General features: G+C 45.0%; 1 protein-coding gene across 2 annotated transcripts in view; it reads left to right on the top strand.

Moving 5' to 3' along the window:
* The first annotated feature begins 13,816 nt into the window (after positions 1-13,816).
* PWWP2A (PWWP domain containing 2A) overlaps positions 13,817-16,635 on the top strand; it is a 33,089-nt gene continuing 30,270 nt past the window's right edge. For both annotated transcript variants that reach the window (XM_082652422.1, XM_082652421.1), the window contains exon 1: positions 13,817-14,413. In XM_082652422.1, the coding sequence (XP_082508548.1) occupies positions 13,821-14,413 (593 nt within the window). In that variant the 5' untranslated portion in view covers positions 13,817-13,820. The remainder of the gene's footprint in view (positions 14,414-16,635) is intronic.

Below are 16,635 nucleotides of genomic sequence, written 5' to 3'. Positions count from 1 at the left end.
CAGGGTCTTTCTTTGATTTTTCTGATCTGAGTTGGTTTGGGTCATGGCACCTTGGCCTCAGAGTCAGAGTGCCCTCCAAATGTTGGGTACCATCCTGCTTATAATCATTCTAATAGTCTCCCTTGTGTGCTATGTTCTCTCAAAGGCTATAAATGAATGCATGCAGCCGCTGGGGACCAGACAAATGATCTCCCTTTGCCTAGAACGCCAAAAATGGCATGAATTCCAGTCAGAGATCCAACCTGACACCAGCATTCACAAAAAGCAGTAGCTCAGAGCTGAGTTAACACCTTAAATTTTGATCAATACTCTAGTACAACTGAGAGTATTGATCAAAAGTGGGGAATTGATAAAGGACATTCCTATATCGGTACCCACAAAATGGAGGCTGCCCAGTGGCCTGGCCCAAGTTACAAATCTAAACCTGAGTCAGCCCACATGGACTGGAAACACCTCACTGTCTAGGAAACCTAACTACACCAATAACAGCTAAATCCAGTTCACCTTATCCTAGAAAACAGGACCTGCTGGCCTTATAAGGAATCCCTGACCTCCTAGCCAATCATGCCCTGTTTCTGCATTGCCTCATCTAATGCTCTGTAAAACTCGCTTTTGCCCAGAATCCCTCAGAAGGAGTGCTGCACTGCTTGTGAGGCACTGTGCTCCCCCAATCCATGGGTTGTTTTCCCTTAAGTAAAGGACATGATACTCATTACAAAATTGTATTATTTTTGTCATTTGACAGTTCAAATCCTGTTACCTGAAAAATGGGTTTGCCTCTTGGTGGGTGTTGAACCAAAGACACACCAAGCCACAGATGGGGAGAAGGACGGATTTATTATTACTTGCAGGAAGTAAGGAGATCACTGGGGATCTTTCCCAAAGCAGTGTCTCCCCAACAGCAAAATTGGGGAATTTTCAAGCTAAGTGTACATGCATATTCATGAAGGGGCTTGAGCAAAGGAGGATTCACTGTAGAATTGGGGCCAAGGTCACAGAGTCTAAGCTTTAGTTGATTGAAGTCAGGAGGGTCAACATCATCATTCCATTCCCCACCTGGGTGGAGGCCTTAGTTCTTGAAGAACTCAAAGATATATTGTTATGTATATCCCTTGAGGAGGAACTAGGACTTTGCTTTATCACTGCAGTGTTGTTTGACTGCCTTTTCTCTGCTCCTGCATTCCTTTGTTCTTGAAGATCATTGATTACTGAGACCTGTTCAAGGGCAAGCATTGTGGCCAGGCTTAGATTACAAAATGGCTTAGGCCAAAATGGCTTCTCTAACGTCAAGAAAGCCATTCCCGGTTCTCTTTCTCCAGGGACCCTGTAACCTATCTTCTTAAAATCCTACAGCCAGAGCCTCAGTCTCCTCATCTGTTAAAGGATGATAATAGTACTGACCTCATAGATTTTACAGAACTGAATAAGATGAGGCATATATTATCCCAGTGCCTGCAAAATAATAAACTTTTAAAGAATGCCACTGCTTTTTTTTTTTTTTAGGGGAGACAGTTGTGGGCGTCAATGTACTGTTTTACATAGTTGAAACTTTCAATTTTATTCTTATTAAAGACGTCTTTTCTTTATGAAATGATGATAGTACATAATAATAGTGATTTGGTGACCTTACCTGGGAAAATGAAGGGTTGGCATCCCTAAGCTTGTCCTCCACCAGTGAAATGTAGATAACGATACTTTCCAGATAATGTTGTTGTGATAATTAAGCGAGAGAAATGTGAGGAGGTGTCCTGCGTAGGTCAGCTGAGCTGGAATTAAAGTTTTCTATACTAGCTCAGCCTTAGAGAAATACAATGTGAGCCACATATATAACTGAAAATTTTCTGGTAGCTGTATTAAAAACATCGAAAGAAATGGGTAGGGGACTTCCCTGGCAGTCCAGTGATTAAGACTTCACCTTCCAATGCATGGGGTGCGGGTTCAATCCCCGGTCATGGAGCTAAGATCCCACATGCCTCGGGGCCAAAAATACCAAAACATAAAACAGAAGGAATATTGTAACTAATTCAATAAAGACTTTAAAAATGGTCCACATCAAAAATCTTAAAAAAAAAAAAAGAAATGGGTAAGATTAACTCTAATAATATATTTTATTTTTAAAATTTATTTATTTATTTATTTTTGGCTGCATTGGGTTTTGATTGCTGCTCCGTGCCCCACAGTGGAAGCACCGGGTCTTAACCACTGGACCACCAGGGAAGTCCTAATTCTGCATTCCTAGATCTAGGTGCTAACAGTTACTGAGCTATGCTTACTATGATTTTGGTTCTGTGTTAAGCACTTCATATATGTTATATAATTTAAAAAACAAGTCCTAGAGGAAGGTAGTTATTATTTTTTTTAAATTTATTTATTTATTTTTGGCTGCGTTGGGTCTTTGTTGCTGTGCACGGGCTTTCTCTAGTTGCGGCGAGCAGGGGCTACTCTTCATTGCGGTGCGCGGGCTTCTCACTGCGGTGGCTTCTCTTGTCCCGGAGCACGGGCTCTAGGCGCGTGGACTTCCGTAGTCATGGCACGCGGGCTCAGTAGTTGTGGCTTGCAGGCTCTAGAGCACAGGCTCAGTAGTTGTGGCGTAGGGGCTTACTTGCTCCGTGGCATGTGGGATCTTCCTGGACCAGGCCTCGAACCCGTGTCCCCTGAATTTGCAAGCAGATTCTTAACCACTGAGCCACCAGAGAAGTCCCAATGTATTTTATTTAAAATATCATTCCAGGGACTTCTCTGGCAGTCTAGTGGTTAAGACTCCCTGCTTCCACTGCAGGGGGCATGGGTTTGATCCCTGGTCAGGGAACTAAGATCCCATATGCCACATGGTGCAGCCAAAAAAAAATCATTCCAATGGGAAATCAGTATAAAAATTATCAATGTGATATTTATTTTTTAAATTTAATTGTTTATTTTTATTGAAGTATAGTTGATTTACAGTGTTGTGTTAATTACTGCTGTACAGCAAAATGATTCAGTTATACATATATATACATTATTATTATTATTATTATTATTATTGTTTTATCGGTACGCAGGCCTCTCACTGTTGTGGCCTCTCCCATTGCGGAGCACAGGCTGCGGACGCGCAGGCTCAGCGGCCATGGCTCACGGGCCCAGCCGCTCCGCGGCATATGGGGTCTTCCCGGACCGGGGCACGAACCCGCGTCCTCCGCATCGGCAGGCAGACTGTCAACCACTGTGCCACCAGGGAAGCCCTATATACATTCTGTTTTTATATATTCTTTTCCATTATGGTTTATCATAGGATGTTGAGTATAGTTCTCTGTGCTATACAATAGGACCTTGTTGTTTCCAATGGGATATTTTATAATATTTTTCTCGTACCAAGTCTTTAAGATGCAGTGTGTGTTTTATATTTACATCACATCTCAATTTGGACCAGGTACATTTCATGTTTCCAGTAACCACACGAGGCTGGCGGCCACCGTGTTGGGCAGCATAACTCTGGAGGTATTAGCAGCAAGGCTATAGAAGGATACAGATTTCCACTCTTCCCTTGTCTGAATCTTTTAAAAATGTGAAATCAAGCTATGAAAAGCATCTTTCAAATTCACCTTCCTCTCTTTGGAATGTCATTTTTTTCAAGTGCTCTGTTCCTTGGCTGACACAAAGGAAAGGCTTTGGGCTCTGGGTGAACCTGGAAGAGGGGTGTAGATTTTCTCTTTTTGTGTGTGACCAGAAGTTCTAGCAGGAGAGAGTACTTTCTAATTTTGGAATAACAGAAACCACTTATTAACCCTCAGGCGCAGTGCTAAGTGATTTACATGCATTACTTTATTTAATCCTCACAATGACTTATGAAGTAGGTTCTATTATCATGTTTTTACAGATGGAGAACTAGAGGCTCAGAGAAGTTAAGTAACCTGCCCAAAGTCACACAGCAGGGAAATGGCAGTGAATCTGAAGTCATTGCCTGTACTAATGAGCTATTGTGCCATCCTTTATCATTAGTAAATTGCAGAGTTAGCATTCAAATTCACCTGACTCCAAGTTTACCCATTCAAACACTCTCTGAAGACGCAGGTTTCTCAATTTAAAAGGGAATAATAAGAGTCACTTTGCAGGGTAATTTTAGGGATTAAATGAGCTAATTTACTTGCAAATCTGTACTGGAAATGGAAGTGTTTTGTCTCACTACAGGAACTCTAGTTCTAGACTTTCACTAGGGGCTCATCACGATCTGATTACCATAAATTCCATAACGTTTAGTAACAGTCCCAGAAAGTATGCCCAGTGCTTGGCACAAAAGGCCAAGAAGTTAGAAAATCTGGGGTGAGAACATGGGCTGTACGTGCACCCCGATGATGGAGTGCAGTGAGCAGTTGGCCAGGAGTCAGGGCTGTCATATTCCAGTCGGGGCTGTCTCTCGAAGGGCTGAGAAACCTTGGGCAAGTCCTTTCTCCTCTGTAAACCGAGGGGACAGAACCACAAGGGGTCTGAACCCCTCTCCAGTTCTGAACCTTCCCTGTGCACGGCAGAGGACCGCCTGCCCGCCATGCGCCACCCCCCTACTCTCCTCCCCCCCGACACGCCCTGACTCCCCCCACCCCCGCCCTCCGTCCCGCAGTTTAAAGGCCCAGTGCGTCAGCCACATGCACTTGGTGCCTGTTCCGCAGTGGGCGGAAAACGCAGAGGTGGTCTTATTATGAATGAATATCCAGCAGAAACCATTGGGTTGAGGTTTCAGAGAGAAGTCACTATGGTGACCAAAGCAGAGAGAAGGAGCGCAGGCTCCAAGAGCCCTTCAAGGTTTCTAGTCTTTCGTTCTCGGACTCTGCCGGGCTCCCCCCACGGCTAGCTCTGCTGAGTTAAGTGCCTCAAGGTCAAGGGAACAAAGAGAGGATGACAACTAAATTGGCTTGTCTGTTCCCTTCTTCGTCAGCATCCACAGACCTGGGTGGAGTGGGCTGAGTCTGGAAGGAATTCGGATTTGGATACGGGGGCCAACACTTACAGAAGAGGGTCGCCTCTGAGGGTTCAGGGACTGTTGGGGGGGGCGGGGAGGGCGTGGAAGTGGCACCACCTCCAATGCAGCAACGTGAAGACAGCCAAGGTCTGTGAGCTCCCTATGAATCATTTACAATCCTTGAAAAACACTTTTGGGACTTGCTTCTTGCTTTCACCCAGTAAACACACGAGAGCAAAGAAACGATGTCTTGTGGGCCAAAGGAAAACGGAAAGGGCAGGCTGGTGGAGCCTCTGGCTTCTAGGATGGGGACTCCTGTTCCTTCTCCCATCAGATCCCAGGCAACGGAGTCATGCACACCCTGTCCAGGCAGCCCATGTTTGAAACCTTCCTATTACAAGGCTACCCAGGCTCCATTTTATTCACTTATTTATGTATTTATTTGCTGAAGTAAGATTTTAAACATTTTCCGTAAGAAATACATGTTCATTGTAGAAAAATGAGAAAATTAGGATAACTGGGACATGTAGATGGGCAAAAAGAAAAAAAAAACCCACAGTGATCCTACTTCCTAGAAATAACCATTCATTTAGTCATTTGTTTATGAATCCTACAAATATTTTTGAAGGCCTACTGTACTCCAGGCACTGTGCTCTGTAGGAGAGGTGCAAATGGTGCACAAGACAGACATCACAGGGGTTTTTTTCTATGTCTAGCTGTACATACATTCCTTCCTAAAAACTCTCTGCTGTTTTAAAAACAAACAAATACAAATAAAACAGAGAGTAGGAATTTGGTATAAAGATGAACCAAAGCTACTTAGAACTGAATATTCAGTTCATTTTTCATTTGCATATATAGCAAGTGTGTAGTGAGAGAAATTACGGGGGGTAAACACTGAAATAGCTGTGTGGAAGTGAATAGCCATGAACCAAATGTTAAGACCAGGGCCTGGCCTGCAGCTTCTGGCTCAGAATTTACACTGGACTAACCAAATGACCTCCATGCTCCCGCCCAGGCCTCCAGACCTTTGGGAGGGATAATAAGAATAGTTACTGCTTCTTAGACCTGGTCCAGTTTTTTTGAGGTAGAGATGATTATTATCATTTGATGTAGAGATGACGAAACCAAGACAGAGAGAAACTGTGATGACACAGAAGCAATTCTGTCAAAATGATCATGCTTTCATGGTTTTTCAAGAATGGATGGCATATCACATGTACCTCTTTAGCTGAGGTTTCCACCCATTTTTCAGAAAGCTTCACTTAAGTCTGTCAGAACAAATGATAGTCTTTCCAGAAAAAAACACAGGGAACTCTTTAAATGAGCAAATAGATATTACTCTTTGGTCCCTATACTTACTAGCTGTGTGACCTTGGGCAACTTACTTAACCTCTCTGTGCCTCAGTTTCCTAATCTGTAATGGTGATAATTATGCGATATACCTCATAGGGATATAAAAGGCTTAATTGATTTAAGGCCTGATGTGAAGTAAGCACTTGATAACTATTAGATATTACTTGTCCCAGCACTGTGCTAAGGAAGCTATAAAATAAAGTTCTTACTTTACAAGGGTCTAAAAATCTAATAATAGCTATCACATTTGAAATGATGGCAGAACCCAACCTAGAGGAATGTCAAGTAAATACAAGTTCTTAGAATTTTTTGATGGGGTGGGTACAATCAGGGGTGTTTAGAATCTAAGGTCAGGTTTTGTTTTTGTTTTTTCACATTTTCTACTTTTATTTTTAAGGTCAGATTTAACCTGTGGGCTTGGAACTAGAAGGCTAGACACAGAAATGCACACTGATATGCCATTTACCCAAGGATCCTGTCCCAGGGGATGTCTAAGGAAATACAAGAAACAGCCAAAAGATCTAAGTTGCTGAGAGCACATTCTTTGGAGACTGAGGGGCCCAGTCTTTAGCTTTGGAAGCTTTCTTTAACCTCTCCGAGACTCCCTTTCTTGCTGGGTTGTTGCAAAGATCAGGGTTCATTTCTGCAGGACATGAAGCATGAACCCTGACCAACCATTAGGGTTTGCCTAGGACTGTCCCACTTTTAACACTGAACATCCTGTGTCCGAGGAAACCCTTCAGTCACAGACAAACTGAGATGATCAGCTTAGAACTACTCCCTCCCTTGGGGTCCATTTTTAAGGAACTACGTTGATATGGTAGCTGTTGAGAATATACAGAGAGGGGAGGGGAGCATGTGAAAGGACACTCGAGACCTTGGAGGAAGATGTCTCAGGACAGTGCCCACCTTTGATGTGCTTGATCCCCCCCCCCCAGGCTCATCTGGCTGCTGTCTCAGCCTGACACATAGTAGGTGCTCAATAATGGTTGGGTCAATGATGGCTCTCCTTATAGGGATTGTCCTCAATACTGGGATTTACTTCTGTAATATGATGGCCTCTTCCACCTGCCAGTTTGAAGTGAGGATCTGTTACGAGGGAGCAGGTAGCGTGGGGTGGAAAGCATCCACATCGAACAAGAGGCTTTAGCAGCGTCTGTGGATGAGTATGTTGGGGTGGGGGGAGGTTTGGGGAAACATCTGGAATACTTTTCCTTTTCATGTTTTAAAAACTTGAAATGATGTGACCCTTAGCTCCCAAGGATCCCTGCCTCTTGGTATTCATGCCCCTGTATGATCTTCTCCCCTTGTGTTTGGGCTGGATCTAGTGACTTCCTTCTGAACCGAATACAGCACAAGTGACAGGCTGCCTCTTCTGAGATTAGGCTATAAAAGACTGTGACTTCTCTCTTCCTTGCATCATTTCTCTCTGGCTCTTCTCATATGCTTGCTCTGATGAAGTGAGCTCTAAATCACAAACTGTTCTATGGAGAGGGCCACTTGGCAAGCTGAGCACAGCCACTGAGGAACTGAATCCTGCAAAGATCATATGAATGAGCTTAAAAGTGGGCCCTTTCCTAGTCAAACTTTCAGAAGAGACTGCAGCCCCTGCTGGCATCTTGATTATAGCCTGGAGAGAGACCCAAAATAGAGGACCCACCTAAGCCATGCCTGGATTTCTGCCCCGAGACACTATAGAATAAATATATGTTGTTTAAGACACTTAGCAGTAAAAGATAACTAATACAAAACTGTACACAGAAAAGCACATATGTGCACAGCTTGATGAATTTTTATAAGCTGAACCTTCCTGTATAACTAGTGAGTAGATGAAAAACAGAAAATTATCAGAATCCCAGAAAACTCCACTCGTATTCCCTTTTAGTCACTCCCTGTACTGCCCCCCTCCCCCTGCCTAGAATAACCTCTATCTTGACTTCTAACAGCATAAATTTCTTTTGCTTGTTTTCATATTTTATGTAAATGTGATCACACAGTATGTAAAACATAGCTTTTTAGCGGATTCTCGGAGAGATCCCTCAATACATTGAGAACTGCTGAGACACATGGAGAGAGAGCCAGTGATTGACATGTCTGTTAGTAGTTCTCTATCACGATCTTGGTCTGGAAGTGGGCGATCTGATTTTAGAAGAGAAATATTGGTTACTTGGACAAAAATAGGCCTAGAACAGGAGGAGCAATTTACTCGGCACTGTGGCTTCTCAGCCACGTGCTGTCAGTTAGTTCCTTTTGTCCTGAGTCTCCACTACCCATGCTTTGTCTGTCGATAATTTGATTTCCTGAGAGTCCAGGCCCAGAAAACAAAAACAAAACCTACTAAGCCATAAGTAGCCATTTATCCCTCTTCATGTCACCCCAGTGTCTGGGTTTTTACTTAGTCTCTCACAAGTTTGGTTATTGGGAGTCAGAGCCCCTGGAGTACGATCAGCCCCAGATGCAATGATAATTCTGCATTTCTTTTTTTTTTTGGCTGTGCTACACAGCATGTGGGATCTTAGTTTCCAGACCAGGGATTGAACCCCCGTGCCCCACAGTGGAAGCACCGAGTCTTAACCACTGGACCACCAGGGAAGTCCTAATTCTGCATTTCTGGATGTAGGTGCTAACAATTATTGAGCTATGCTCACTATGATTTTGTTTCTATATTAAACACTTCATATATGTTACATAATTTAAAAAACAAGTCCTAGAGGAAGGTAGTTATTATTATTATTTTAAAATTTATTTATTTTTGGTGCGTTGGGTCCTTGTTGCTGCGCACAGGCTTTCTCTAGTTGCAGTGAGCGGGGGCTACTCTTCGTTGTGGTGCGCGGGCTTCTCATTGCAGTGGCTTCTCTTGTTGCGGAGCACAGGCTCTAGGTGTGCGGGCTTCAGTAGCTGTGGCACGCGGGCTCAGTAGTTGTGGCTCATGGGCTCTAGAGCGCAGGCTTACTAGTTGTTGCACACAGGCTTACTTGCTCCGCGGCATGTGGGATCTTCCCGGACCAGGCCTTGAACCTGTGTGGGCCTGCATTGGCAGGCGGATTCTTAACCACTGTGCCACCAGGGAAGTCCTGGAAGGTAGTTATTATTAAGACATTTTATAAATGAAGTTAAGCAACTTGCCTAAGATTATGCCCAGATCATACGCTAGTCAGAGCCCAACTGAGGAGTCACATACAGGTTCATTCGTTCTACTTTCTGAGTTTTTAGCCACCAACCTGTAGTACGCACAGAGCTCAGAGATCAAAGTTGGCTTGTGACAGTGAGGAGGCACTTGGGTAGTCAGCTGGATTCCTTATCCCTGCCATTCATCTATCCACCCCTCCATCCACCCATCCATCCATCTATTCAACGATTTGTCCAATCAACCAGCTGTTCATCTGTTACAGTCTGAATGTTTGTGTCCCTCCAAAATTCATTTGCTGAACTCTTAACCATCCAGGTGGTTATTAGGAGGAGGGGCTTTTGGGAGGTGATTAGGTCATGAGGACAGGGCCTTTATGAAAGAGACGAATGCACTTATAAAAGAGGGCCAAGATGGGCTTCCCTGGTGGCGCAGTGGTTGAGAGTCCGCCTGCCGATGCAGGGGACACGGGTTTGTGCCCCGGTCCGGGAAGATCCCACATGCTGTGGACCAGCTGGGGCCGTGAGCCATGGCCGCTGAGCCTGTGCATCCAGAGCCTGTGCTCCGCAACGGGAGAGACCACAACAGTGAGAGGCCTGCGTACCGCAAAAAAAAAAAAAAAAAAAAAAAAGAGGTCCAAGAGAGCGCCCTTGCCTCCTTCTGCCAATGAACATACAATAAGAATTCTGCAGCCTGGAAGAGGGCCCTCACCTGACTGTGCTGGCACCCTGTTCTTGTATTTTCAGGCTCCAGAGCTGTAAGAAATAAATTTCTGTTGTTTATAAGCCACTCAGTCTGTGGCATTTTGTTCTAGCAGTATGAATGGACTAAGACATCATCCAACCTTCCAATCATTCATGAAAACCTCTATCCATTCAGCACCAAATATCATGTGGCTATCCATTCCACAAATACCAAGGGCCTCTTCTATGCTGATCCTATGCCAGGAGGAGACAGAAGGCAGGAGAGACTAGGATACAACAGCACATGTAAAAGCTGGGGTCCCAGTATATATGGAACCCTCCAAGGACAGAATCTCATTTTTGTATTTGCAGTACATAAAATATGATTTGACTCCTGTCTTCCTTTCCAACCTTATCTCCGCTACTTATCTTCTTGCTTATGCCTCCTCAACCACATTGGTCTCTTCCTGTTTCTGGAGTAAGCCAAGCCCTCTTTTGCCACAGGACTTTAGCAATTGCTGCTCCTTTTAACCCAAGTGTTCATTCAACAATGTCAATAGCTGGCTCCTTCTTTTTTTTTTTTTTTTTTTTTTTAATTATTTATTTATTTATGGCTGTGTTGGGTCTTCATTTCTGTGTGAGGGCTTTCTCCAGTTGTGGCAAGCGGGGGCCACTCTTCATCGCGGTGCGCGGGCCTCTCACTGTTGCAGCCTCTCCTGTTGCGGAGCACAAGCTCCAGACCCGCAGGCTCAGTAGTTGTGGCTCATGGGCCCAGTTGCTCCGTGGCATGTGGGATCCTCCCGGACCAGGGCCCGAACCCGTGTCCCCTGCATTGGCAGGCAGATTCTCAACCACTGTGCCACCAGGGAAGCCCAGCTGGCTCCTTCTTATCCTTTGCATTTTAGTTAAAATAGCTTGTCTTCAGAGAGGTCTTTTCTGACCACCTTATCTGAATGAGACACTCTCTGCCCCTCCCCCAGCTATTCCCTATCACCTCACCCTGTTGATTTCTTTTATGGCATTGCTCATAATCTGTGAATCATGTTATTTATTCACTGCTTATTTTCTAGCTCCCTAACTAGAAAAATAACTCCAAGGAGGCTTTCATGTTCTTTCTGCATGGCTTCTAACTGCCTAGCCCAGTAACTGACATATAGTAGGCCTTGAATATTTATCTGTGGAATAAATCGATGAAAGATCTTCCCAGTATTAGAAAGCTTGAAGAATAGTAGAGAACAGACCTTGAAAGATAAAGTAGGAACAGAGAGGGCCTTGAATGACAAGCAGAAGAGGATACACTTGATGTGAACATAGGGAGCCAGTAGAGGATCTTGAGTTGCAGGCTGAAAATGGTGATTTAGAAGGGTGACTTGATATGCCACCATCTGCTATAAATCCTTAATTTAAATGATTTACTGCAGCGTCTTGCAATGAATTACTGCAAGAGGTAATCAGGTCGTAGGACCTGAACTGTATTTTTCTCCATGTGGGATACTATACAATGTGGGAACTCAGTATGGGTCTACACGTTTCATAGGACTATGTGTTATGTTTAATTAATTATGTTGAAATATAGAAAATTGATCATGGCAAAAACTCTGTAAGGTGGGATCCATGGCTGTTTTCTGCAGGCATCTAGCCTGCAGGGGATAAATTATTTGTTCAGTGAATGAGTGAAACAATCATGTACTTGGAAAGACCTGGGTTCTATAGGATCTGCTGCTAGCTATCTGTGTGACTGACAAGAAGACCTTTAACCTGGCTAAGGATCAGTTTCCTCACTTGTAAAAGAGGGAGAAGACTTAACTCACAGGATTTTAAATGAGAGCTTATGGGAAAATCTCTGGTACAGAGTGGACACTCAGTAAATTTATTTCCTTCTGTTACTTTGCAGATGCTGATCCTGCCCTGACTGGGATTTCCTACGTGCCTTTCCCAAGACCCCCAGGGCTTGAAATAGAGCATATGGTAATAGTTACTTTTTCCCATTTTCAGTCCTTTCAATGTAAAACTGGAATTTCTTTTCTTTTTGCTGTTTTAGTTTTTTAATTGAAGTATAGTTGATTTATAATGTGTTAGTTATAGGTGTATAGCAAAGTGATTCAGATATATATATATATTCTTTTTCAGATTCTTTTCCATTATAGGTTATTACAAGATATTGAGTATAGTTCCCTGTGCTATACAATAGGTCCTTGCTGTTTATCTATTTTATATATACTAGTGTGTATCTGTTAATCCCAATCTCCTAATTTATCTCCCCCCCCAAAAAAAACAAAAACAAAACTGGAATTCTGACTATGCAACTTACTAGCTGAGTGACCTTCAGCACCCTTTATGTGCCTCAATTTCTTTATTTATAAGATGGGTATACTAGTACCTGCCTTATAGTAGTATTGTAAGGATTAAATGAGGTGTTATACTAAATGTTTGTACTAGTGCTTGGCACATAGGGGGTGCCCAATAAATGTTGGCTGTAATTAGTCTTTAGAATTTCATTTTTTACTCCCCCTCATGTTGGCAACTTTTCTCTCCTCGCTCCTGCACGCATTCTCAGTGCTTACAATCTCTTCTGGAGAAAAGGCTCACTCTGAGTCTTTTGAAAGAAACAGGTTCAGCAGATTCTTCCAGACAAAACAAATCAAGAAACTTAAAGTGGGAATAGAGAAGTAGAGGCATTAGGACGATGCAGAGGCTTTTTGCACCTGTGGCATACGAGCGGCAAGGAAAGATAAAGGCTGAAGCAAGTAACCAGGTGCGACCACTTTCCAGTGAATTTGGGTTGAAAATTGGTGTTCACTTGGAAGTTCAGCAGTGCCTCTGTACTGCTCTCTGGAACATTCATCAGCTTAATCCAGTGTGCATGGTATCCTTCCTGTTTTCATTAGTATTTTCCTACTTTGAAATAAGTAGGTACATTGTTCCTAGAAAGTGGAGAGAACTCAAGGAAACACCCCTTGTGTGGGAGCTGAAGTGGCTGCCATGAGGTTATGGAGAACGTCCTGCACATCATTTTATCCCCAGCACCTAGCACAGTGCCTAGCATAGGAGGAGCTCAAAAACTGTTTGTAGAATTATCTTCAAACTTTAGTTGTCCTTCCCAAAGAAGCCTGTCGTGCACACACGCGGCTACAAGCAGGTCCGCGCCCAGAAATAACATTTATTCTAAGGACCTCTGCGCAGAGATTCTTGGGAAGCGGTTCCCCTCCCTCATAACCTCGTTACTCCTCCCCTCCGTAGCCTTTGAAAGAACAGGCACGCCACGTGATTCCCTCCTTTATCCCACCTCTGAAACCCTGGCTGATAATGGGCAGGAGCATAGGCCAACCATAAGACTACATTTTCTCTTCCATCCAATAGAAAGAGGCAATAAGTATAAGGCTCAGCTTTTTGACTTCCCCCCGCCCCCTTTGAGCCCGCCCCACACTCCTCCTCTAAGATTCGACATTTGACAACTAGTCCGGCCAATGAGAAGTTCCTACTCTGTATGGGAGGGATGGACTGACTGGATGATAGACGTCCCCACCTGGCCAATGGAATATTGCAAGTGCGGGAGGGCTGTAGGACAGAACCAATGGCGCGGTGCCAATAACAAGCATCGGGGTAAGGGCGGGACAAAACTGTTCGCTGGAGGGAGGGGAAGGCCCAGGGAACCTAGCAGCGCTGCCGCCGCCGCCGCTGTAGACTGACTGAGTTGGAGGAGGGAGAAGCCAGGAAGAAAATGGCGGCCGTAGCTGCAGAGGCGGCAGCGACTGCAGCGTCCCCCGGGGAGGGGGGCGCCGGCGAGGCCGAGCCGGAGATGGAGCCCATTCCCGGCAGCGAGGCCGGCACTGACCCCCTCCCGGTCACGGCCACTGAAGCGTCTGTGCCGGACGGCGAGGCCGACGGGCAGCAGTCCTCTCCTCAGGCCGACGAGCCGCCGTTCCCGCCGCCGCCGCCGCCGCCACCGCCGCCGGGGGAGCTAGCCCGCAGCCCGGAGGCGGCGGGGCCGGAGCTGCAGCCTGAGGAGAAGCTACCCGCCCGGGTGGTGGAGCCGGCGGCAGCCGCGCCACAGGAAGGGCCTGGCCTTTCACCTTCCCCTGCAGCGCCGCCCGAGGAGCCCGCGGCTCCCGAGGAGCGCCAGACACCGCCGCTGCCCCAGCCCTCAGCCCCGGCGCTCGTGCCGCCGGCGGGTGGGGACTCCGCGGTGTCGCAACTGATCCCCGGCTCGGAGGTGCGGGTCACGCTGGACCACATCATTGAGGACGCGCTCGTCGTGTCGTTCCGCCTCGGGGAGAAGCTTTTCTCCGGGGTCCTCATGGATCTGTCCAAAAGGTACCGCTCCCGCCCCCAGCACGCCCCGGTCCGCTCGGTCCCCGGGGAGGGAGCGAGCCCGGGCGGCCCCTTCACGCCGGGCTCCCGCCTCTCCGGCGCCCAGCTGCCTGCGCCGCCCTCGGGTCCCGCGTGGCGCGTGGCGCGCGTTCCGAGTGGGGCAGGCGCGCGGGGCTGTCAGAGGGCGGTCCCTGCCCCAGGTGGGCGCCTGCGAGGCAGGTGTGCCGCCGGGTGGGGGGGGGGGCCGCGGGTGCTTGACGGGCTCGCGGGTCTCACCCCCACCCCCCGGCAACCCCGGCCTCCTTCCGTGACCTGGCCCTGGCTCACCCACACTGCGGCGGGTGGGTCAGTGCAAAACGCAGAAGGATTTTCGCAGAGAACGCGGTGCTGGGTACGGGAGATTGCGCTGTTCTCAAATTAACCTTTAACTTTAATGAGGTCGGAGAAAGGGGTGTGAGCATTGGGGTTCCCAAAAGGTTAACTGCCGCTCCTTATAAAGGGAAGAACGTTTATTAAAAATGAGCTCTTCGACTGTTATTCTTACGGTTAGAACTAATTCCCCCTAGCACATTTGGCTAATTGGCTAATGATAACTTTAAGAAAAGTCTAAAGAAGAGATGGGATTTTTTATTAAACCTTTAATATCAAGATGGTGTGGTATAAAAGTGTCAAGATACTGACTTCTAAAACTGTAGATACAGTTTAAATGGTTGAGTTCACCCACAAACCTCTTGTTTTAGCACATTTTCATTTTTAAATTTAAATTGTTTATGGGCATTGCTTTAAACAGATGAAGATACTCTGTTCTATGTCTAGAGTTAACCTTTTTATTCTCTTCTTTTGCAGATATGAAGTGCAGAGACTCCCATTCACGGCTCTCCATTCTGTTTCCTGCAACAGCACACACTCTGATGGTATCTCACCTGTTGAGAAATGGCTTATTTTAGTACGTTTTACTTGTAACTGCTTGCCCTCCCATCAAGACACAAGAATCTTCTCATTTGGGGAAGAAAGCCATTTAAAATACATAATTGAAGTATGGGAAAAGATGGGAGCCTTTATAGTTACTTCAAACATTGTTAAATCTCAAAAAAATTTTTTTACTTAGTTTTTTTTTTCTTTAAAGAATTTTGGGTTAGGACTTTTGCACTTTTTTTCGGAATTATAAAGCAGAATAAGACCAGTACTGATGTATTTCATAATAGCAAGAGAGAGAATGTATGTTCAGTAGTGTGTATGCTATTGAATCAAACAGAAGCGAAGGCCAGTGATTGTGTGAGAATCTGGATTTCAAATCTGCAAAAGGGAGGTGCAAAAAGGTAAGTTGTTTCTGGAAATGGAATGGACAGTGCTGTCCTCTTTTGAGGTGCTCATTGTCTTGGTGTTTTGTTTTTTAAAATTTTCTTTCATAGGGAAAGCCATTCGTTTTTTGAGTTTTGGTCTGTTTTACCTACAGTGCTTATAAACAGCAGCTTCTTTTGTTGGGGGTGCTGTTCTTATTATGAACCTTTTGCAATTTAATGTTTTGAAGTGAAAGGATCCTGTCATTAAAGTATTTTTTAAAACGCCATTAAGGGAACCATATCAACTTTTCATTCAACAAATATTTATTGAGCACATCTGTATAAGGCACCCTCCTAGCTATTCTGAATATTATATGTATGAGACACAGTCTGTGCCTTCTAGAAGTTTATATGGGAGTCACACACATTGTGGAAGTGGTGAGGAAATAAAGCAGTGGTTTTAAAATTTAGCACTTCAAGGAATTATTATTGGACCAGTGATTGACTAGTTGAGTATCTTTTTTCATAATTTAATATAATTTGGAAAAATAGATCTGCCAATATATTTTGTAATCTGTGCTTACGTTGATTGCATACTTTCATGCACAGTTTTGGGGTTAACCGATGATCCAGGAGATAACTCTTTACAGACTTTACCAAGACCGTGACTGTAGTCATCAGTTGCTTTAAAAATAGTTTGTATCAGGAATTCCCTGGCGGTCCAGTGGTTAGCACTCTGTACTCTCTGCCCGGACCCAGGTTCCATCCCTGGTTGGGGAACTAAGACCCCGCAAGGCGGCACAGCCAAAAAGTAAATAAATAAAAAATAAAATAATAGTTTGTATCCTATTTGAATTGGCCATTGAATGAAACCATTAGGTAGAAATAACGAGGGCTTCCTCTTATATGGGAAAAGAATATGAAAAAGAATAGATATATGTA

Source organism: Grampus griseus (genome assembly GCF_964374135.1).
Source record: "Grampus griseus genome assembly, chromosome: 3".
NCBI lineage: Eukaryota > Metazoa > Chordata > Mammalia > Artiodactyla > Delphinidae > Grampus > Grampus griseus.
This window is presented reverse-complemented; position numbering and strand designations above follow the sequence as displayed.